The sequence below is a fragment of the Coturnix japonica genome, chromosome 14, assembly GCF_001577835.2.
Source record: "Coturnix japonica isolate 7356 chromosome 14, Coturnix japonica 2.1, whole genome shotgun sequence".
In the NCBI taxonomy this organism is placed as follows: domain Eukaryota; kingdom Metazoa; phylum Chordata; class Aves; order Galliformes; family Phasianidae; genus Coturnix; species Coturnix japonica.
In genome coordinates this window covers 11,239,813-11,263,622 of record NC_029529.1, presented here as the reverse complement: position 1 = coordinate 11,263,622, position 23,810 = coordinate 11,239,813, and the positions used below count along the sequence as shown (strand labels likewise).

The following is a 23,810-nucleotide window of genomic DNA, read 5'->3' as shown; positions in this document are numbered from 1 at the left end:
TATCCAATCCAGTTCTGTAATTACAAGGCACGGAGTTCCAGGTTTAAAAAGCCAGTGCATAATCAATAGATGCTTCAGGCAATCTTTCCTTATATTTCTCTTCCTGCTTGCAGTCCATGTGAACTTTAAATGCTGTTAATGTGTGTGGATATTCTAGGCAGTAGTGCTAATAAATTAACAGGAAAATATTAGAGCAATTGGCGTCTTGGGAATATCAATTTAGCACATACCTCAGCTGGTTTAGTTCTGGACCTGTCACTGAAATGACCTATTGTAGCTGAACAGCACGTAGCAATTACTGCTAGAGCTTCCGCAGAAGTTCTCTGTCCCCCTTACTCATCACAGTTCCTGGAGCACGAGCACACTGAATGTACTCATTTGTTTAAACAGTCTGAAATATCTCCACTTTCCCCTCCTTATTCCTGTAATGTGTTATGATGTTTGGGATACTTCCTGGATTTGGAAAAGGTAGATACAGCAGGACTCAGAGAAGGGTGAAGGCAATGGGATAGACTGACTTCTTTTTTTAAAGTGACTTTTTTGTGGGTGTTGGTTTCTTTTCTTTCTTTAAAAATGTTTGGAGAAAAAAGCAGGTATTCTAATTGGTAAATGTCCACACGGTTCATTATCCTGGCCACAGAAAAAAAATATTGTCATTGCTTTGCTGGTTTATCTTCTAGCTCATTGTTATAAAGTTATTTGAAAGAATGCAGTAAGAGATAATGCAGAAGCATTATCAGCATCTGAAAGATAATTCTACACCATCCTTCCCTTTTAGGAAGAGGTCCAAAAGACAAAGGACATGTTGAGTAATGTGGCTTTGGACGAAGCCAACTTGGAAGCCAAGATTGAAAAAAGGAAACTGGAGCTGGAAAGAAGCCAGAAGAGGCTGCAGACCCTACAGAGCGTTCGGTAAAGATTATAAACTGATTATTCATTTTCTATGTCAAATTTTCACAGGATAGGTTACTACTCCTTCCTGTTATGCTTTTAGTCTTGAAGTAGTGTGAAACTTTAAAAAGAGAAGGTCCTTTTAGATTGGTTTTGTAGACATGGAAAAACAGCTGTGAAAATGAAAACGTTGTTGCAGAATTCTTCACGTACAGATCTGTATTTCTCTGAGTAGTTTGTTCTTGTTGTCTCCAGTCCTGCTTTTATGGATGAATATGAGAAAATTGAAGAGCAGCTGCAGAAGCAATACACTACCTACCTAGAAAAATTCCATAACCTGACCTACCTGGAGCAGCTCTTGGACGATCAACATCGGACTGAGCAGGAGATGTTTGAGGTAAAGCAGCTTAGAAGTGCTCAGCAAGACTCTGTGCTCTGTAGGCCTTGGCCATATAGCAGAAAGTGCTGTAATACCTGTTAATTGTTGTAGAACCAGCTCAGAATGACTGGCAGTTCACTGATATAAAGTGACAGCTCTCAGACAAACATGATACACCTTTGCTTTTTCAGTTGGTGAAGTTAAACCAGTGTAATGATGCCTCTTTCCAGTCTCACTTTCCTTGATTCTTTCAAATGACATTTTTTGATCATAGAATCATAGAATGGCCTGGGTTGAAAGTGACCACGATGCTCGTCCGGTTTCAACCCCCCTGTTATATGCAGGGTCACCAACCATCGGGCTGGGCTTAATGTTTTCACATCTTGCTTTAATAATGCTCTTAGTTCTTCCCCATATCTTTGGCCAAAAAAAAATAAAAAATAAAAAGTCTATTAAATCCTAATCCAGAAATTACACCTAAAATCTGATTATTTTTTTCCCTTCTGTTCAAATGTCGTTGAGACTTAATACCAAAAGTAGAAATGTTTTGAATATGAGTACCTGGAACTGCTTATGAATTCATGTACAGAAGTTAGTAATGCCTTGGCTTACAGCTCTTGAGAGAGTTTTTATTAAGAGATAATAAGATGAGGGAAAAGCCTTTGTCATTCAGGAGTGTTTCTGTGATTAGAATCTGAAGAGTGCTTTTCTTCTACCTCTGCTTATTCCTTCTATGAGAAACCTAGAGAATCCACCCATATACTTTGGCTTTTCATCCATTATGATAAGCACTCGGCAATACTTCAGCATTGTCCAGAATTAAAGTGTGTAAAGGGCCATGACAAAAAGATGTGGATTTTGTGCCTACTTCTGTTACTTGTTATTTGTGGTATGTATTAGCAAGCATCAGAACTGGCAGCATCTTTAATTAACATGTGCTTGATGTTAAAATACCGTTTAGTCTTCTGCATTTGGAATGTTCTTCTGCACTGGGTTGTTTCTTACTATGATCTCAAGTGATAAAGTTACCTGTGCATCTTTAAATGCATTGTGTTGGCTGCAATCAGCATCGAGTTTTCCACTCACATCTAGACCTACAGCTATAAGGTCATGAAGCAGAACAGGGGGTGCCTTATTTCAAGCTTGAACATAAGCAGTTTGCTCCAAACGGATGCTGTCTTTGAGATTATCATCTGTGTCATTTTCAGAATCAACAGAGGAAGCATAACAAGGATAATTGGATTTAATCTGTTACAGTGTGCAGCCTCTTGAGCTGTTAAACACACTGGAAGTTGTGTTATTTTTTTTCTAGTTGTATTTGTCTTTTGTTCCACCAAACAAATCTTAATTATCTTCTGTAGTGGAAGCGCGAGTCAACTCTTCTATCATTGCCATGCGTTTTGTTAAACAGCTTGCTAGGAAAAAGCAAGGGCAATGTAATTAGATTAATCCAGCACTCTAGGTACTGTTCAGTACTGAGAACTGATTCCCGGACCCCTTTCTTTGACTCATTGAATGTTTTTGAGAAGAACTTGTATTCTGATTGAGAGGCCATTGCTGAATAATGAGACTAATCTTTAGTGCCCTTAGCCTCAAAGCTGTTTTGGTACCCTGCTGACGTTGCACAGCTAATGACATAGGCCAGAGTGCATTTCCTAATTAGAAAAGTGATTTAAAGATTGTACCCAAGCACACAGTTTTAATTAAGTGACATTGAGCAGCTGAAGCAGCATGGCCTTTCCAAACCACAGTGCTGGCTCTCTGTGTGGGTTTCTTTGGTTTGTTCTTTCAAGTGGTGAATGTATGGCTGCATGGAGAGCTGCACTCTGCAGTCCGTGCTGTTGTGGTGTTGAGCTTCATATAGTCATAGAATGGTTTGGGTTGGAAGGGACCCTTAAGATCATCTCATTCCAATCCCTAGGGGACACCTACCCCTGGACCAGGTTGCTCACAGCCCCATCCAGCCCAGATATTCCCATCCTTTTTCCCACCCAATGTCTGCAGTAACATGGAGCACTGCCTGGAGGAAAGCTGGCAGGTATCTCCTGCCAAGCACTGCACTGAGAAACATCCCCCAGTATTAGGAGAATCTTGAAGGCTTGCTATTGAATCTCAGCCAAATGAATTGGCAGAACTGAACAGTTAATTGATGATGAAATTACCACCTGCAGAGTACCTGCCTGTTTGATGTGGGAACACTTTGAAACATATGAGAAATCTGGAATTATTTGTCTGCCCTCCACTCTTGCTCATGGGCACGTCGGAAGTCCTAACATGACTCCTCCTTTGGGTGCATTTCTCATACGTATTGACAACCTGTCACGCACTATTTATTATTGGATCCAAGGAATTTAAATAAGAGCATTTTGTCTTTGTGGTTTCCTTTGCCTCTTTTTTCATTTTCAATCACCTTCTTTGTTCCATTCTCTTGTGCTGCTCACACCATTAATCCATCTTCTTGCAGAAGCATGGATTTATGTGCCACGTCTTCTTGAAGATTTGTTCTTATTTTTCTACTATGTAAAAAGAGTCGCTGCTGTTCGGTAGCTTTTACCTCATTTTTGTGATGAAATTGGTTCTGATGTTTAGACATTAAAGTTATTGGAACTCTGACTGCTATAAAATTCCAAATTTATGGGGTTTTCAGATTTGTGGGCTGAGTTTTTCTACAGACTGTAATGGATGCCTGTCCTTTAGAGGACAGCACAGGCTGATGCAGTTTTAAAAGGCTTTTATGGAGCTAGTCTGTGTAATGCCAGGCTAGCTTGGCAATATCCCTTAGTATTTGCTGGCCTTTTTTTTTCTCTAGGTAGAATTTATTCTTTCTTGCTCTTTTCAGAGGACATTCTTGAAATACTTTCTTCTCCTTCAGCTGCTTCCTTGTAGGGTATTTGAAGATTGCTTCTATGGTTGCACTGTGAAATCTCAACTAAGAAATATGATGGAATAGTGGACACGAGGAAAAAGATGTTCTAAGCCACTCAGTTCTTCTCTCTGGTTTGAGATTGCTCAAACCCATTTTCTTTTCATCGTCCTGCTGAGTAAGCAGTAAGCAGTCCATCGTGATGAAAGGTTAAGGGAAAAGAAAAGCACACAAATACAGTGTATTGCAAATTTCTCTTTGCAACCCACCCTGCCCAAATAAAACCCCTTCTGCAGTGACCTAATGCTTTCCTACCAGAGCTCCGTGCCTGAAGCAGCTGTTTTGTTCTGTATGAACACGATGGGATATCCAAGTTGTGCTGCGCTCTGAGATAAGCTTTGGTTCTGCTGCTTTTTATATCTTTTGCATTGTACTATCCCATTTGAAATACTAACATTCCCATTGCAATGACTGCTTTCTGAAATAGCCAGGCAGGAGTTTAATATGAAAAGTGGCTGGTTACAGTCTTTAATATTCTAATGTACACTTGAATTATGACTGGTAGCATTTTTATAGGTACCAGGAGAGCAATCCTGGTCCAGAGTTGCTAAATGACATTGAATATCAGAGGTAAAAGTAAGCACAGGCATCTTAGTTTTTGTTGCTCCTGTTTTGGTCTTTGGTCCAGAGTACAGTTGTGACAGCACTGGTGGGCTGAGATGTGCAAATCCCAAAGGGGAAAGAAATGTGGAAAAGGGAGAGGAGGAAGGAAGGGAATGCACAGGGAGAGAGTGAGGGCAGCTGAGCGTAGGAGGAAGGAGCACAGGAAATTGCTGGCCTGAAAAATTACAGTTGCATGAAAGGGGGGAGGATGTGGAGACAGAGAAAAGGTGGGACACTGTGTGAAGAGCATCATAGACAAGATGGTGCTGCACAAGGAGCTGCTGTCCCATGCATTCTTTCCACTGAAGCAAAGGTCTGCAGTCCCCTCCCAATATCATGGCAACTAGAATTAGATCTCAGGGGTCCCTCTGATTGCCTTGCTGTGGTTGTGTCAATGCCTGCTCCCGGTGCCTCATTGATACTGCCTCACATTAAAAACCCTAGCACAAACTTTGTGGGAAATGAAAACAACTGAGATGAGCATTTCTCAGCGCTCAAAGATCCATGTATTTGTTAGGATTCCCTTGATATCTGATGTGCCAGATGGGTAAACAAAGCTCGCCTTTGTCTCCTTAATGGTCTTCATACTTGACAGATTCTAGAACTTATTATTTTCACAGACCTAGAGATCAAACAGGAATTGATTAAAACCCTAAAAATGCTGCATAAACCACACTGTATTTTAATGTGTGATACCCCCTAGGTTGGCTTGGGGAGAATAAAACTGATATTCGTGAAGTCTTAACTATGTTCTGGTAGCTCAGGAGGTACAAGTATGGAATGGCAACTCTGTGTTGCCAACACTGTTTTCACTGGCGTAACTAAATTTAAGAAGGAGCCCAAGGTGAGATTTATTTCCATGAGCTAAAGCAGAGAGAATTTTTGAATAGGCCAGTAACCACTTGGGATTAAAGGAGAAAAAGCTAAGAGTGTTGTGACAGGGGCTTGGTGAGATGAGGGTGATGCAGGAATGCATTCTCACATCCAATTCAGCCACGGATCTGAGAAGTGGGATTCATTAAGAGAACGGAGGGGACTGGTAGGACGGAGGATGAGTTCCCAGGGCAGCTGCTCAATCTTCTTGCACTTGTTATTGCTGTGATTTTTCTGGAAGGAGCTACTTGTTACAGGTTTGTCACATGGAAGGTTTTCTGACCAACAGCAACACTTAGATTGTGCCTTCAGTTGCTCCTCAGCAGTAAGAGTGAAAAGGAACCTGTGTGTCCAGGCCGGGTGCTGTGCTGGGATATGAACACCTTGTGCACAGCTCACTTGAAGCAACACTGATCAGGTGGATCGAGTTTGGGTTTTTTTTCCCTAGAGATCAACACACACCAACACACACACACTCTGCCATGGGCTGGCTGCTCCATACCAGCTCAGGCTGCCCAGGGCCCCATCCATGGGGCATCTCCAAGGCTGGGGCACCCACAGCTCTGGGCAGCCTATTCCAATGAAAGGGGAAAAACTTCAAAGTGTTGTAGTCAAGTGAAATCAAGGCTGCACCTTGTGCATTTGGACTATGGTACCACGTTCTCTGCTCCCTGCTGCACCTAACTGCCTTCCTCTCGTTACCAATACTGTCACATTCTCTCTTCAGGCAGCAATTTTTCCAAGTCCTTGTATCTCACCCCTGCTGAATGAGTGGCAACACTCTATTATGAAAAACAAATCCCATTGTGTGCGTGCAGCAAGAGCTAATCTCAGCTGCTTTGTTCTATAACAAAGCAAGAAACGGCTGCTGAGATTAATAGGAAAGGTGAAGATGAGGCGTTCAATCCATCGTCAAATTGGTTCCCTTGGAGGGTACTACAGAGCAGGACGATTACCAATATGCTCTAGCAAATCACTGGAGGGAAAAAAGAAAGAAAGAAAAAAAGAAAAGAAAACCAGAACGAAGCATTACTAAGATGCTGAGAGGGATTTCTGGGGTTTGGAGCATGGCTGAGAACAGAAGAAATAACCCAGGCAAAAATTGAGATGTGAGATCTGAGCAAACAGCAAATCAGCCATCGCCAGTTGTTGTCCTGCCATTCCTTCACACTTATCCCAGTGGTATTTTCTTCATTTCTTCTCTTTGTCTTCATTTAGTTGTAACCGCGCTTCCTCTCAGCTGGCTCCATCAAATGTGTCCTTTGTATTCAAAATCCTGCTGGCATTTTCTCCACGACTTCCCCAATACAATTTTGACGTTAACTTAAGAAGAAAATACCGAGATGCCTTCAATGATCAAACAGAGCCTCAATTTTGGTTTTCTTCTCCCCAGCCTGTTTAGATTTGCTGCTTCTTCAGTCTGAGAAGAAGAGTTAAGAGGGTTAAGAGTTGTCTTCAATGGAATGATTTCAGCAGCTTGATTTTATTGTTTAGAACAACGCTCAGCAGCATTAGTGCTGTCAGGAAGGACTGCCTGTCAGGAAACCGTGGCTTATTCAAGTCTTGGGTCACTTCCCTAAGTCAGACAGTGAGTAGGTGGCAGAGCTGCTGTGATGTGTGGGTCAGCAGCTGGAGGGCGTTCTTTAATGTGGTGACATATGGGTCTGGATGTCTGAAAGCAAACAGCAGCAAAACAAAAGCCAAACCTCTCCTCCCCGCGCCCAGATGCAGCACACAGCTGTGTGGACTTTGCCACTGGTTCTAATTGCATGGTGTTTAATGGTCTCTCTCTTCAAGAGGTTGAAATTCGTATTAAATAAGAAGCCAATAAAGGAGAAATTCTTTCTCAGGCTCTTCTTTGTGCAGGTTTCTGTAAAAGGATTCTCAAAGCCGTTTGCTCTGCCGCAGGAATTTGCAGCTGAAGTTTCTCTCATCAGTGGATTAGATTATAGAAAAGCGCTGCCAAACAGACGTGTTGTGTCTCATTGCTGTTTTCCAAAGAATTTCATTGCCAGATGTGAGAGGAAAAGCCGTCTGCTTTGCTGGTTAAAGTACATTAGGACAAGGAGTATCTGCATTGTGCTCATCCATGCCCCATTCTATCAAGAACACACATCTGTCTCGGAATAGTGCATCTGTCGTGCTGGAGTAGATGAGTAATGTTCTTGCTCAATTGGTCAGTCTTTAGATGAGCACCAAAATAGCACAGATCATCATAAATACGGGCAGAGATCATTTGCTTAGGAAGCCCCTTGTGTCAACAGAAGGATTCTCTGTTGCTTGTTGCTGCTGCCTGGGTCTGTCTGGGCTGCTGAGGATGGCTGCTGGTGTAGTTATGGTGGAGCTGAGCAGAACCCTTGTATGCTAAAGGCATGGACAGGTGACTGACAAGATTGCTCTGTAAAGGGTAGATCTACATCTGGAAAGGGCTGCATATCGAAGGGAAGAGCTGCATCTCAGCAGAGATCTGGCTTCCTTCAGGACAGGACTTTCCATCTCAGGTGTCCTGGAAGGCCCATGGCCACGTTCTGATGGAGCAGTCTGGCTCTGATTCTGCATTCATTGGCACCACTCTAATTATGTTTACTTGACACCATGATTCCGTAGCATATGCTGCCTCTAAATTTGGACACAGTCAGCCTGTGGGGTAGGATATGTGCAGCACTTGCCTGCAGCATTTCAGCCGTGTTTGTTTACTAGAGAGACTGAGCAGAGCTTTGGGTCTGGCTGCTGCTCACCTGCTTCCTGCACACCCAGCTGCTGCCATGGTGCCCCCAAGACCCGTCGTTGTCACCATGCCATCCCATACTATGCTGCTGGGTGGGCAGGGTGCTGCTCTGCTGGGATCCCCCATGTGACATTGCTTCATGTGCTGGAAGAGCGGCTCTGGAAATGATGGTGGCATACAGCCTCAGCAGCTCCCTGTGGTGCATCAAGTTATGAGGGGATCTAAGCCTGAAGAAAATCAACATGTTTTCTGCCAGAGAGCTCCGAGCTGCTCACTGCGAGGTCAGCTGTGTTACTGGTACCTGCAGGAGGGGGGAAAAGCCTCAGCTGCATGCTAAAAGGTTTCCTGAGACTCTACTTCTCTTGCATTTTAAGCACAAAATTCAGTACTGGAGCTGAAAGAAGCACTACCCCCCCTCCCTGCCCACCACAGCAGCACACTGCTGTGCATTGAGCAAGTCACGGCTTTGAGCAGCAGCACACCCAGCTGCTCTAGAGAGTCAGCCTGGCTTAATTCCAGTTGGCTGGATTCGTTTTCACCTGGATTTCTGTTGTGTAGCTGCACAAATGCACGCAAAGGAGCAGGTAGCTTAATATATGCATGGAATAACAGGGTTAGGCAATCCTGTTGAGCATACGTTCTTATCATTTCCCTAATCTGTGACCAGATGTATTTTAAAGATGCTTTCTAAGTTTATGCATTTGTCCATACGGCATTGAGATGGGCCCTGACTTTTGTTACCTCCCTTTGGTTTCCTTTGCCATGTGTGCTGTGTGGCTGCAGCACACAGTCAGACTCAGGACTGCTCCTTTGCCTGCACCCTTCATCCCAAAGGCGCAGTGCTATGGGGGTTGTGCTGGAAATGTTTGTTGGGCAGGGAGCAAGACTTCTTTAATCCATTTCTGTGCTTCATTGGTCGTTTTATTGGCCTATTGGCTGAATATACCTACCAAAGGCCACTTTGCAAAGAGAGTCCCCTTTGTTCTATAATGGTTGTGATGTTCTGTGGGATGAAGATGAGTGAACTCATTTTCAATAAGATAAGCGAAGTTTCACCTGGTTGGAATGTGTGGTTGATTTTCTGTCTGTGTGGGTGTGTGCTTTATATCCTGACCTCGTGGGCAAAGTAAGTAGGAGTTCCCAAACTTCACCTGAGATCTGTTTTCCATAAAATATTTTCAGTGCTGAAATTTTCTTGTTTCATTTTGCCTGTGAGAGCCCTTAAGTGCTGCTGTAGAGCCTTCCAATTAGCTACTTAACTGGATGATGGGGCAGCTTTTCTAATTCAGTTCTTCTCATCTGTTACAGGAAGCAGCAAACATGCTGCGTCTGATGCAGAACAGGCTGAAGGAGGAGGAACAACGCCTGCTTAGGAGTGGAAGTAAGTGGGATTTCTTCCCTAGGTTTATTGGCAGAAAAAATATGTGCTAAGCACTTGATGTATACATCTGCCCTTACAAGCCTGAAGTACAGGGATATGGGATAGATGGCAAAGTCAACAGGTGTACTAGAAAAGGTGGAGTGATAGTAGCTATACAAGGACATCCATGAAATAGGGAACATGACCTCTGTGCGGTGCTGTGGATGCTGCACCTTGCAAGTGCTGCCTGCAGTGCTAAGATGTGAGAGCAGTCCCTATCTACACATGCTATGCAATTGCAGCAGGCACATGGAGGCTCCAGTTTATTACTTACTACCCTCTGAGCCCCTACAGGCTGTGAATGAAGGCCAGCACAGTAGAACTAATGAAGGAGCATTGGTTTGCTAACAGCCTTGGTTAGAGGATTCTGCCTGTTGAGATGCTCATGTTGGCAAGCAGTCTCATTGCTCTGTGGGATGTACTGGCTGCCCCATGATACACACATGCTGGCGTGCCCTGCAAAACAGGAGTGTAAGTTCCATCCTCTGCCACCTTGGATGTGGAGCTGGCTGAGTTTGGAGTAATTCTTTGTGATGTATCTATCAGAACATAATGTTCACCGGTGAAAAAACCACTTGAAATTCTCTTTGCCATTACAAATGGTCCAACTGTGAGCCGCATCTGCCTGCTCGTGTTTCTTTGCTTTTAGTGTACCTGCAAATTGTGAACGCAATTAAAATTGGAGGTTTTCCTTTTTCTCTAAACTTACTTTTAATTAATTAGAATTCTAGCTGAAGAACAGAAGGGAATAATAACCTCCTGAGATTTTGCAGGGAGCTAACAAACCAGATTCTGCTTCTTCCGAGTCAAGCATCAGCAGAACTTCACCATTAATTACCCCTGTGAATTGAAAATTGCAGCATCTGCATTTTTATGTTGTAATGAAAAAAATAAGAGGAGGGTTAATACTCAGAATCAGAGGGAGAGCTCAAGAAAGCTAAAACTGGGTAAGGACATCAGAGTTACACTTTGTAGTTTGTTTGTGGGCAGATGTTTTCTGAGCACGCTCGTGGAAGAGGAAATTTGTTTATCTCTGACTGTCTTTCATCTCATCTCTTTATGTCAGTGCAGTAAAAAGAGATTTTGTCTGAAGCAGAGGATTCATAATATAAACTATTTTACTCAAGAGGAAACAGAGAAACAGCAGCAGAATGAGTGCACCATTGCTGGTGTCTCAGAGGCTGCTTGGGATATTTGCACTTGAAATAGAGAGCACTGCATGGGCTGCAGTTGCTGCAGCTGAGGGTTCCCAGGAGCCCTGTAGCCTTCCCCTGGCAGTCAGTGATTTTATCCACTGATAAAATGGATGCACTGTGAGCAGCAGATGCAGCGTGGAGAATAGTGTAAAGCCCAGCAGAAATACTTACACGTCAGTGCACCTACATGCTGAGATTCCTTGGGCACGTGCCATCTTCTCCTGCACAGAGGAACAGGGAGGGTTCTCCAAATCTCATTACACTTTGCCCTTGAGAGCTGCAAAGTGTTTAATGAGGCCCTCTGAACAGCATAGGCTGGAGCCCGGTGATAAATTTGTTACCATTAACTGATGAAAGTCAGTTTCTGCCCCTGTAAGCACCCTTACCTTTGCATACCTCTGTAATCAATACAGTCCTTTTATTGTTTGAATCCTTTGACCTTATCTGCTGCTAATTTGGCAAGAGGGGCTGCAAATTAACAGTGCCTTTCTCTGCAGAACAAGTTGCAGGAATTCTGGGCAGCCCTCAGCTTACATTTAGCCTCAGCTAATACCAAAGAAACCTGCATGGTATTTATTGTAAGGAAGGACTGTGCAAGGTAGGTGGAGTTGTGTTAGATATAGAAGTGCTATGGATGTGTAGCAAAAAACTTAGATAAAGATGCTGAACTCCAGATGCAGCTTTGAGCAGCATTTGCTGATGGAAATGTGTGCAATGAAGTAGTTGCAGCAGTACAGCAATGTGCTTTGCCAGTGCCTGAGCCTTGGGGCCTGGTGTCATGATGACTGGAGGGGAAGGGACTCTGGGAATAGATGAGACAGTGTGAAAACTGTTGGTAGAGCTATTGTCAGGTGTAGAGATGTGAAGTGTTGCTGTGCTAATGGTGTGGTGTGAGAGGAGAGGGGCCAGGAAGGTCGCAGGCTGCAGCACACAGTCAGGATATTTCTTTCATGTTCACCCAAGGCTGAAAAAAAACCCCAATGTTTGCTGAGCAAAAAGTAACAAGTGAACCTTGTTCTGGGCTGAAATACATTCTTTCAGATTAATTGTGTAGTCATATCATAGAATCACAGGGTTGCAAAGGCCCACAGTGCTCATCCAGTTCCAACCCCCTGCTATGTGCAGGGTCACCAACCAGCAGCCCAGGCTGCCCAGAGCCACATCCAGCCTGGCCTCGAATGCCTGCAGGGATGGGGCATCCACAGCCTCCTTGGGCAGCCTGTTCCAATACACTTTTTTGTCTGATTCTACTTGCCAAGCACTGAAAATCTGCGCTGAAGCCATTTTCCTTCATAAAGCAGCAGCTTGAGGCCCTCCAGCCATCGATTCGCTCTTTGCAGAGGTGCCACTTCTGTCTGAAAGCTCTGCTCACTGTGGGATCTCATTGCTGAGCCCACTTTCCAATAGAAAGGCACCACAAGGAATTACATCATGAGCAGAGCTTCATTTTTGCAAACTGAACCAGGTGAGAAATGGCCCAGGGGAGTGGGAGAGAACTCTTCTGCGTACAGCAAAGAGATGATGGCAGATCCATTCCTGTCCTTGTCACCTTACCCTTGTTGGAAGGGAAATGTTTTGTGTGTTTTCTCTGGGAGCCTGTTGCTATGAATGGTTAAAAGATCGGCTTCTTGAAAAGCACAATGTAAAATCAAAGCTCTGGGATGGTAAAACTGTGCGGAATTGCATCACGGTGCCTCTGCAGGGTGAAGGCTCCTGTCCCCTGCGGGTGCTTACTGCATTGTCACTTTGGTTGCTGCCAGACAGCAACAGCTTTATTAGCCCAGGCTCAGCTGGGGAGAGCTGGGTGAGAAGGAGGAAGTGCTAATGGGGCATGCTCTGCAATGGGCACAGCAGTCATAGGGCCCCAAGCAGCATCCTCAGCTCGGAGCTGTAGTGCTGAGAAGCTGGAGGAGCACATGTGATAAAATCTGATGAAAGGGGTTAAAAGGAGCCCACAAGAAGGAAGGGCACTTAAGTCATAGTGGTGATGAAGGCCTGCACAGGACATGGCCCTGAATCCTTTATTTAGGCTGTGCGTGGGTCTTCCCAATGGGTTTGCCTGAACAGAACCTGACTTTCCTGAATGCCAGCAAACAGAAGCAGCATTCAGGTCACCTGCTGAAGAAGAAAGTGCAGTGCTAACAGAAATTGTAGCTAATACTGTTGGAGCCTCGTAATCTTAGCAGGGTATCAAATACATCCCTCGCTGCTGTATTTTGTCATAAACTTAATATTGCAATGAAAAAAAAATATGGAAAATTGTATGATATTTGTATATTGCCTGATAATTAAGTGTTGCAAGGGTGTGCCAGCCCATCGCTAATCATAATCAGTTATTTCCATTTTCAGCTCAGACGTGTGTAATTAAGTGTACTTAGGGAAGAATTGCTTTCTGTAAACAATGAGTAACTGGTTGCTGCACTGCTTGCTGACTTCACACCCAGTCCTGCTGGCTTTGTCACAGCTCCGTCGATCCCCTGAGGCACTGCAGAGCACTTCTTGCTGGAGCATTGCTGTGTGTTTCTAACCTGTGGTTAAGTGAAAGGCAAAGGAGACCTTTTTGGTATTGCTAACGGCAGGGTGAAGCACTAGGAGATGTATTACTGAGTTCACGCTTTCCTAAAGCTTTTGGGAGGTTTTCATTTTGAACTCAGGTTCTGAAATAGCTCCTGACTGTACACATGGTTCATACCCAGAGAGCGTATTTAGAACATTGCTTCCATGGCACGACCTGAGGATGGTCTCAAGACAGTTGTTAATACTGCACGCTCTGTTCATCTCAACTTCTTTGGCACTTCTGTATGAAGATATCTTCCCTTAGTGAGGATGTGGAAGCTGGCTGTTCCCCTGCATGTGCCAGCAGAGCTGTGTTCTGAGTTAATCGTGGGCTGAACAGAGTGCTGGCATCTCTTGCATGTAACTGCGATTCTAGGCTGTTTTGGGTTGGTTTGAATGATGTGTATCTCCTGCTTTTGTTTTAACCAGGTAATGATGATTCTGACGTGGAGATTCAGGAGGATGAAAGCTCTGACAGTGAATCGGAGGACAGGCAGCTCGGAAAGCAGCACGCAGCCTTGCAGACAGTGATGCCAGGTACCTTCTCCTCTCCTTCCCTGCCTTTATTCAAAAGGACTTGCTCAAAGCATCTGAGTAACCTTAGATATAAAAGACTGTTATCATTCAAGGGCATTGGCACTGCTCTGTTTTTGTGAGCTGTAAGAGGTCAGAGTCATGTGGAGAAAATATGGTACTTTCAGGGAGTGAATTAAGGAGGCTTTACTGAAGGAAATAAAAAAAGGAGAAAAATCCTTTCTTGGTATTGCCTACTGGATTCAGAAGTAGCTTTGTGCAAAGCCTTAGCAAGGCATTATGATTTCTCGTGGCAAAGCATTAGTTTCCCTTTAGGTGTAGAAGTTATTCATGGTAGGGTCATCTTCAAAATAAGACCTTTCGAGAGGCTGTAAAGCCTCCTGCACTGACAGCCATGGGCACAGCACACCTGAGTTACTCCTGCCAGGGAAGGATGTCTGACTTCTGTTGCTGTTATGCAGGGTGAAACTTCAGCTTTTGGCTGCTGATTCCCATAGAGCCCAGGTCAGGAGCGACTCAGAAAAATAACAGACTGAGGGTCTGTCTTACCCTTCTGTGGGAGAAAGTGAAACCAGAAAATCAAGTTATTTCTCAGAGGTGTTCTTGTCAGCTGTGAGTGATTCTGAGCATCAGCAAAAGCCTCTCCAGGCTCTGGATGAAGTGCCAGTGTGGGTAATTTCCTGTGCCTCTGCTTCTGCTGTAATCTGCTACTTGGATAGACTGCAGATGTGCTTTTTGCTCTCCTCTTTCTTATTGAGACCAGATACAATTCAAGCACTTTTCTCCACATTTCTGCTTTTCATAACAAATGAAAATTCTTGAAAAGTGCCAGAAGCCCTCATATGGGCCAACAACTTTCTCAGTTTCTCATAGAAAAGTCTGCACACTGTTCTTAGGGCTGGCTGTAGCTGTCTGGGATGCCTGCTCAGATGGGGCATCACAATGGAACAACCAGATACTGGCTGCAGCTTCTGTGCATCTCTTCCTGATGTTCTGCCTCATGATTATCCTCTGGCTTTTGCATGTTCTCAGTCTGCAGCTTGATAACTACCTGGTGACCATGCTGAGCTTTGCTCACTGTATCTCTGTAATTTGGGAGTCACTGTTAGCTCAGTCCTCTTTTTGCCTCTCACCTGCTATAAAAAGAACTACTGAACCAACTCCAGGTGTGTTCTGATGGCTTCTGAGATGCCTTTTGCACAGTTCACCCAGGAGGAGCGAGGCTGCATTCTCTCATTCTGACTCACTGCACTTCAGTCCTCCTGTGCTCCAGCACAGTCTGTACTGGCAGAGGTGGATGCAAACATAGTTAGACTTAAGTGAAGCGTTATCAGCTTCTTTTTCTTCCTTGGTGAGTCAAAGCTTTCCTTCCAGAGCACCAGCCTGATCCAGACAAGCAGCTCCAGACTTGGGTACAGGCTCCCATCTGCCTCTTTCTGTGTAAATGGGCCCCTCTGGTGCTGTGTTTGGCTATGTGACCCTCATAAACTGAAGTGCTGGAGACAACGTCAGAACCTGAGATTAATGTCAAGGTGCTTCAGCTTCTCTGGCAAATTGAGGCTGAACATTCACTGGCCATTTGTCATTAAACACACAGAGTCTGTATGTGTACTTCAGCACAGGAAGTTTGCATTTAAAATGTACTTAAGGCAGCGTAACAAAGACACTGTTTTTATTAATTACCACTTTTTCCTTCGCTTAAATTCAAGGGATTCCAATCACTTTCTTTTGAAAGATTGTCTTATGTACGAGGTGATGCTTCTGAGCCATGTTTGTTCTCTTGCTGGGGAGAAAAAGACTGCTGTGGTCAGTTCCTGTGATGTGATTCAGTTTTACATCTCTAATTAACAGGTTATTAGTGCTCTAACAGAAGATTTCCTCCCTCTGTAATAGGAGGGCAGATACTCCAGTGTGTTTCACCATTAGAGGAGCAGATTCCTAGGGAGATAATCACTCTTATTAGGCCACTGGGTATAATTGAGAAAAATCAACACAGTTTCTCTCTCAAGTCCTTTCAGCAGGACTGTCTAAGTGCATTTAGTTTGAATTTGACTGCAGCTTTGACAGCATCGCTCCTGGTTTTATTCTTTTGCCAATTAAAAGACTTGAAGGTATAGGATTTAGTCTCCCATGGAGCAGAAAAGAGCATGAGCTGGAGGAGACATGACAGGCTGCCAGCTCTTGTGGTACACAGAGAAAATCAAACCTTTATTTCCCATGTACAGAGAGGAATAAACTGGTTAGGAATGGAGTTGAAATGGGCTACGGAGCCTCTGTCTCCACTGTAATTTCAAAGTTTTTACATTCTGATTCACCAGTACAGCAAATCCAGCTTTAGGAAGCCAGGAAGGCTTCTGTACAAGGAGATAACAAACACGTGGGTGGCAGCAAATGGCTGGGAAGAGAATCGCCAAAGTGGTAGGTGCTGGACAACCTGTTTTCCTACATTCACAATTGTTAGGGGTGGAAAAGACCACAAAGACCATCACATCCAGCCATCAACACACCCCACTGTGCCCACATTGATTTATCATCTGCATCTTTTAGCTGGATTATTGTAAATGTAATAAAAAATTCACATCCACTTTTCTTCTCTCTGGCTGTAGATAAGTGGGGCTGTAACACAAACAAAACTGCAGATTCTTGCACTTCTGAGGTCAAACTGTGAGTTAGTGTTGGTGCTTGGAATAAGGCTCTGTTTTGTCAGGAAGCCAGAGAAAAAAGGAGTTCTTGCAGGGTTACAAGATCTTAACATCTGCAGTGCAGAAAAGCCTCTTCCCTGAAACAGGCCAGTGCTTTGGAGCAGGATGGTTGTTCATATGCAGATGGTACAGGTGGCTTGGAGACAAATGCAAAGCCTTGTCCTGGAAGTGTAGAAACTACCGTGCTGGGTTTTCCTAAGAACCTCTCCAGTCTTACAATGAATTAAAGTGGATTTTATAGTGATGTTGCAATTATGCAGATCCATCTTTTCAGTCTCATTCATCCAGAGTTCTGAAGCACGTTGTGGAATCACAAGCCTGAAACAGCACTGACACGTGCATTGTGCTTGGAACAAGGTAGGCACTGGAAATGTTACTGAATGGAAGAGCAGGGATTAGTGCTGTGCCCATTTATAGTAAATCATCCTCCACGTTGCCAGGGTCTTTCAGCTCCCACAGATCAGTCATCCAAATGTTGTAGCTCCTGTTTCCTTTTGTGGTGTCAGTACTGAGAAGCAGTATTGTCATGTTAGGGCTATGGAGGCTGTTCTGTTTCTGAGAGCTTCAGTTCCCTTTGGTCTTTCTTGGAAGAAAACAGCTTTATCAAATGCTGCATGTTACTCTGCAATCTGCCCACAAGCAGGGAGAGCTTCTTACCTTCCCAGAAGTGACCAGAGGATCAATGTGGTAATGAAGAGCTGCAGGCAGATTATTAGCGAGACTGCTAGCGAGTGAACAGATAAAAGCCTGTGAAAACCTGCGCTGTTTAATGTGGTGAGAACAAATGTGTCAGGATACAGCAGATGAGAAGAGAAGGTTTTTTTTAAGAAAGCCAGGTGCACCTCACTGGAGGGAGTGGAAGCCAATATACAGCAATCAAAACAGATGAGTCTGGAGATGTGTGGCCCTGTGGACATCGGCTGGCTTGCCATTGCCAGCTGCTCTGTACCTGTGGGGCTTCCCAGGCCTGGAGAGATGGATCTCAGAGGGGCAGTGTGTGCAGAGCAGCACGTCTGAAGCTGCTTCTGTGGCAGACAGTCAGTGCTTTGAGATGATGATGGTATTTAGCTTCCCTGTCCTCCTTAACTTCTTAAGCTTCTCTTGGTGTGATTAAGTAGGAGCTGGCTGCAGACAGAGGGCTAAAGCCAGGGATAGACCATGTGCTGGGCAAAGGCCACAGAAGGTGATTTAGTCCTCACATTCTCAGAGGGAATGGGGACTTTGATAGAGCAGCAAGAAATCCTCCCTGGAGAGTCTGCACAGTCCTGCTCCAAATCCCTCCTCAGCTCACAAAGTCCTGACCTGTTCTCAATGGAAGTGATCAGACTCTTCATGTGGCAGTTCTCTCCCCAGCTCATAACTATGTTCAGGCTTCTGCTGCTGAATTTCTGGAGCTCTTTACTTCCCTCCAATCTCCTCCAGTGTACAGAAGCTGGGGGTGTGCTGTTGGTGTGAAGGAGAACTGAAGGTTTCAGTTACAAATATGCAAGAGCTGCCTGCTCCTTCCTTGGTGCATTTTCACATTGAGGATCTCTCAGCTCCTTCCATACAGAGCTGCCTCTTGCTGGTATGCAGCTTGGTGCGGGATGCGGTTTCCTCTTTTACTGTTCCTATAATTCCCCCCAGTCAGTGTGTTCAGAAGTAGCAATGAGGATCTCAACAAATTCCATCCTTGGGAACATCACTAAGTGTGATTTGACTCTTACTGGGGCTTCATCAGGTCAAAGAGGAGGGGAGGAAACAGTCAGTGCTGTAAGTGTTTCAGGAGCCAGGGGATCTGACTGCAGCGCTCTGAGGAAACTCATCTGTGAAGGAGGAACACCAACGCAGCAGCTTTTCTGATCTTAATGCATGTCTGTGCAGATCTCTGTAGTTCCTGTCATCCAGGTAAGGGTCTGCAAAGTCTTTGTTTGCTGACGGTGCAGCTGCTGGACAGGCTCGTGCAGCTGAAGGTAGGGGAGCAGCCAAATGTTTTGAGGGCCACTGTAAAGGGACTTCAGTTTGGAATTCTTGGAAATGAACTGTCTTAACTTGAAGTAGAAGTCACTCCCGCCATACAATCATCATCTCCCAGCAGAGATGTCTTTGTGTGCTTTGTGTCATCAAGGCTAAGTGCTTGCTGGGATGGAGGAGGTGTGTCCGTATGCTTTCAGCACTATTATGGCCACTGCAACACTGGATCTAGTGGAGGAGGACTAAGGGCTGTAGGACTGAAATAGTGGGGTTGAGGCAGGTGGTTCACTTCCAAGCTAACTTCCTTTTCGTGGAGGGTGTAAGAACTAGAAGTATGCTCATCCTGGGCAGCAGCTGTAGTGTGCTTCATTCATCACTGTACTTTAGCAATGCCTGGAAAATGCTGATCAAGGCCTGCTGCTGAGGGCCACATTCATGCATAGGAGGGCAGTTCCCTGAGGGTGCTTAGATCAGAAAGGTCAAGTGAAAGACTTGTCCTGATTTTCTTTGTGAAGCTAGGAGTGAGCCTAGAAGGAAGGGAGAACCCAGTAGAGATCTGCATTAAGAGTGGGAGACAGATCTCCAATGTGGAGGTAAAAGGTTTTGAGCTATAAGTCTGCCTTTCCCTTACGGTGGGTTTCCTAACCTCTCTGGTTAAGTTCCTTGTCAGGAACAGGGTTAACATATACCCACTACTGAGTAAGATGACATAAATCATTCCAGTCCTGTGGATCCATTGTAGGCAGCTGCCCAGGCAGTGCAGTGGTAAGCATCACATGCAGTGGAAGAGAGGCAGAAGGCTTAAATTGTGGATGCACGTTCATTTCTGATCCCTGATAGCTCAGTAGCTGTTGTACTGCAATTGGATTTGAATCCAAAGGTGCAGTGAATTACAGTCTGTTCATTACAAGCATTTTACCTAATTATTACTTTGTACAGCCTGTCCCAGATGAATTCACATTATCTGTAAGCAAACATAAGAGACTTTCACCTGCCTGGAAGCTGCATGAGCCTCTGGCCAGAGCAGTGCAGCACTAATGCCACAGCAAGCTGAGCCCAGCTCAACAGAGCCCTGCACATTTCAAGTGCCAAACAGCCCCATGGCTGCCAGTTCTGCCTGGTGCAGGCAGACATTCTGCTGTTCCTGCCTCCCCTCCAGCACATGGGGACATGCACTGTGGCCATCTGTTGCTTCACGCTCCCACACACAGAGATGTGGGGTTTGGTATCTGAAAGCTCAAACGAGGCTCCCACCTTTGTCACAGCTCTTCCAGTGATGTGGGAAATCTGCCCTGTGTGATCTCACATGCATTGGGACCTCACGCTCTTGCTGCCATTTGGTTGGTCCTCTGGAAGGAAACCCTGACCTTCATCTTTCATTCAATGGTCTTCATAGTGATTCTCTCTGATTTGCAGGAAGAGCCCGGATCGTGGGAACAATGCAGGGTGGAGACACAGAGGAAGATGTAAGTAACTAATCCTGTGTGCTTGCAGAGCTTCTCTGACAGTGCTTTAGAGCACCTGCCCTCTCAGCTGGAGAAACAGATTGCCTTTAGCATTTGGACCCATTTCTGGGTCGGGTCAGTGCTGCAGGTGAAGACAGCGTACCCTCAGTCACAGCACTGCCTGACTGTCCTTGCCCATATCCTTGCCAGCTTTGTAATTTCTCCACCCTTTCCATTTCCCTTTTTTACTACACTCTGTTCACAGTCCCTTCCCATGTCTCCACATATCACACATATCACAGCCCCACATATCAAGTATGTTTCAGACAGGATTTCCACATGGTGAGCAGCTCTTTGGGCACCTGTCTGTGCTCGACAGGTCAGCCTCAGTTTCCCCCATTTCCATTGCAATCTTTTGCCTCCTTCCCTCCTGCTCCCATTCTGGTTACTTCCTTTCTTTTCTCTTTTATGTTCTCCTATTTTTTTTTTAATTTTTTTTCCTGCTCTGCTTCTCCTGTTCTTCCCACTCTTCTTGTCCAAGTTGGGAGCTGCCCCAGCCCAGCCAGGCAAGTGCGGGATCATCACCAAGGCTCAGGTGGGTTCCTCTCCTGCGATTTCTTTTCTTCCAAAAGGCATTGATTCTTCAGCCTCACTTTAGGTATCGCTTTGAAGGTCTGCAAAGCTTTTGATATTACAGATTCAGCAGAAGTCAGGAAGTTCATTTTTGGCAGCCCCGTGGAGTGGGAAAAGATGTTTGCTGTGAATTGAGTGGAGCAGTTGATGTCTAGTGAAGTAGGAGCCATGGGGGGCATTCTGCTCCCACAGCTGCTGAGCTGTGGACAAGTTCAAAGCTGGAACTGCACCTGTGCAGACACGTGGCTTTCCCATAGCCCTGGGGTGTGTGATTACACTGGGAGCAGCTGAGTGCTGGCCAGGAGCACCATCCTTTGCTTCTGAGCAGACCAAAATGCCTCCTGTCTGAGAGCTGAAGTGGTGGTGAGCACTGTGTGTTTTCCTGCAGGATGATTCAGGGGATAGTGAGATTGGTCTGGATGATGATGAAGATGATGAGGAGGATGTGGAAGATGACAGCATGGAAATCTCCCCGAGCAAATCCAGCCACCGAGCAAAGAAGCCAGAGCCTCTGGAGGAAAGTGATAATGACTTCTGACCCTTCAGCAGCAGGACCAGGAGGCACCTTGAAATGCAGACTTCAGAGAGCACATGGGCCAGGAACTAATAACACCCTGCCATCCGGAAAGTGCTCGTCAGCACGAGTTCAGGAGTTGGTAAATAATGTTCATTAAACTTGAAAATTAAACTTGGATTGCCAGTCTTGTGACTGCAAAGTATGAGCAGTTTATCCATAATGAGAATCACAGTAATGTGGAGTGCTGTTATTTCCATAATTGCATTAGAACTGGCCCTCATGCGCTGCGGTGCCAGAAGTCTCACTTCAGTGAGCATCATGTGCTTGATTTCCCTGCACTTTATTATGACCAAACAGATTTTTTTTTGCCTTAATAAAGCTGGATAAAAGCTGCTCTGGGAACACGTTTAAATTGATTTTAAAAGTGGCTTAAATCTATTTATCCTAAACATACCCTTTCCTTCATCAAGGGCTTGTGTCTGCATAGGGCAGCACCAGTTGGCCTAAGGCAGAAAGCTACAACTGGGAAACCACTGAAAGGATCCTCAAAGACAACTTAGGTGCAGCATCTCTCAGTGTTCCAGCTGTGTTTCTGGGAGCTGTTCTCAGGCTTAAGCCATGCTTGAGTGTCCTCAGAGCAGCTGTGTGTGAGATTGAATCAGATGCACCATGATTAAACCCATAGGAAATTAGCCCTTTAATGACCCTTTTGCAGCAGACTGAGCTTTAGGCACTCAAATGCCCTCAGAGTTGGGTTGCTGTTGCTTCCTTTTGTTCTTCAACCTTTCTCCATAGAAATTAACTGATACGTGATGTTGTTCTCTGTTGGAGAAAACATTCCTCCTTTTATCAGAAATAGGTGTATTTTCTGTAAGTAATTATTCAACCCTTTTTGGACTGGTTTTCAATAGGAATGAGATTTCCCCTTTGTCTGCCCCTCACTGAAGTGCTTTTAGGATACCTGTCCTGTTTTGGCAAATAGTGATTAAGATCCCAGATATTAAATTCCTGCACACTTTGGGGAAAAAAATAAGGGGTTGTTGGGAGAATATTTATGAGATATGCTCAGTTTCCTGTTGAGGAACAAGATAGGAGGCAGATGATGACAAGCAGCGTGGTAGGAGCTGATGTTAGTATGGGGCAGTGGTGGCACTGGGATGTTAGCACAGCGCCCAGCTGCTGCTGATGGTCTGCTGGCAGAAGTGCTGAGCTTACCAAGGAGGCCAGTGGGTTGTACTTTTGCCATCAGTGAAAGCAAAAGCTGGAGTTTATCTGCTGTATCTCCTCTTGTCTTTTAGCTCTGCTTTAGCATCACTATTTGTCCTTGCAGGAGCAGAAATCAGTGCTTGATTAGATGAGTTTGTTCCAGTGGGTGTTCATCAGAGCAGACAAGAGCCCAGGCTGTTCTCCCATCCTTCCTTTTTTTCACACCAGCAAAGCACTTCACTTTCTCACCGTCTGAAGAGTGTAGTCCAACCCCTCTTTTATTGAGCTGAAAGAAGGAATGTGCAGCAGTTACCTGAAAAAACAGGAGCATCTCTCACATCTTGAACACCCAAAGTAGTTCCTCATCAGCTGAGCTCAGATCTGGAAGCGCCCTGTCAGGATGTGCCAAAACTCTACAGGTAAATAGTCCACAGCTTCTGTGTAGTAACAGTATGTGTTTGAGTGCCGTGGTGTGCTGCAACATGCACAGCTGCATGGGCTCAAACTGAGCTGGCAGTTAGGACCCCCCTTTGCACCCTTAATTGTAAAGTTAATTGGCATTTGGTACTTCACCTCAAAGAAAGCAGGAAGTTGTCAGTGTTGGACACCTACTGCAGAGCCATTAGGGTGCTCCTCTGAGAGCCAGCGAGGTGCACATGCTGGTTGCATTCCCTTCTCCCAGGGGCTGAAACGTCCTGGTTTTAGCACCTGATATGAAAATACTCTTCCATGTTACTTAGGGTATATGCTCCCTGTATGCTGAAGATGCTATTGACCCATGAGGCAGATTGCCCACGAGGCTGGGCACAGTGCTGGAGTTCAGAGTGCAGTTTCAGAGCGTGTTTTCTGTGCTATTTTCTTATATCATAGGCTGAAACAGAAAGCTGAAGTACTGCATTGTGTGCACAGAGCCAGGGCCTCTTCAGGCAGCACTGCCACCTAGCCTTCAGCACAGCCCGACTGCAGCTTCTTCTGTCAGGTATGAGCAGCAGGGCAAGAGCAGCCTGCCCTCAGCACTGCTGGAAAGGAACCCTCTGAGCAATTGCCCCTTTCAGCTCAGGGGAGTTCGTATATAGCTAGATATGTGTACATGTGCTCAGAATGATAAATGTGTTTCAAATTGTTGTTAATCCTGTATGTCCTAGAGTGCCAGGGTACAGGATCCAGCTTGGGACTGCTGATTGCTGTCTCCCATTGGCATTTGGAGAATGTTTCAGCTTGGATTTAGGCACAGGCTGTGGGCAGAGCTGG

At 45.1% G+C, this 23,810-nt stretch overlaps 1 protein-coding gene across 2 annotated transcripts in view; it reads left to right on the top strand.

Annotated features, from left to right (window-relative positions):
* The window catches only part of CLUAP1 (clusterin associated protein 1), a 38,842-nt gene extending 17,095 nt beyond the window's left edge, over positions 1–21,747 (top strand). Inside the window, exons 7-13 of one of the 2 annotated variants that reach the window (XM_015877367.2) lie at positions 779–912; positions 1,147–1,288; positions 9,706–9,778; positions 13,999–14,106; positions 20,175–20,224; positions 20,745–20,798; positions 21,225–21,747. In XM_015877367.2, the coding sequence (XP_015732853.1) occupies positions 779–912; positions 1,147–1,288; positions 9,706–9,778; positions 13,999–14,106; positions 20,175–20,224; positions 20,745–20,798; positions 21,225–21,374 (711 nt within the window). In that variant the 3' untranslated portion in view covers positions 21,375–21,747. The remainder of the gene's footprint in view (positions 1–778; positions 913–1,146; positions 1,289–9,705; positions 9,779–13,998; positions 14,107–20,174; positions 20,225–20,744; positions 20,799–21,224) is intronic. The other variant, XM_015877368.2, reaches the window with a different exon arrangement.
* The last annotated feature ends 2,063 nt before the right edge of the window (positions 21,748–23,810 follow it).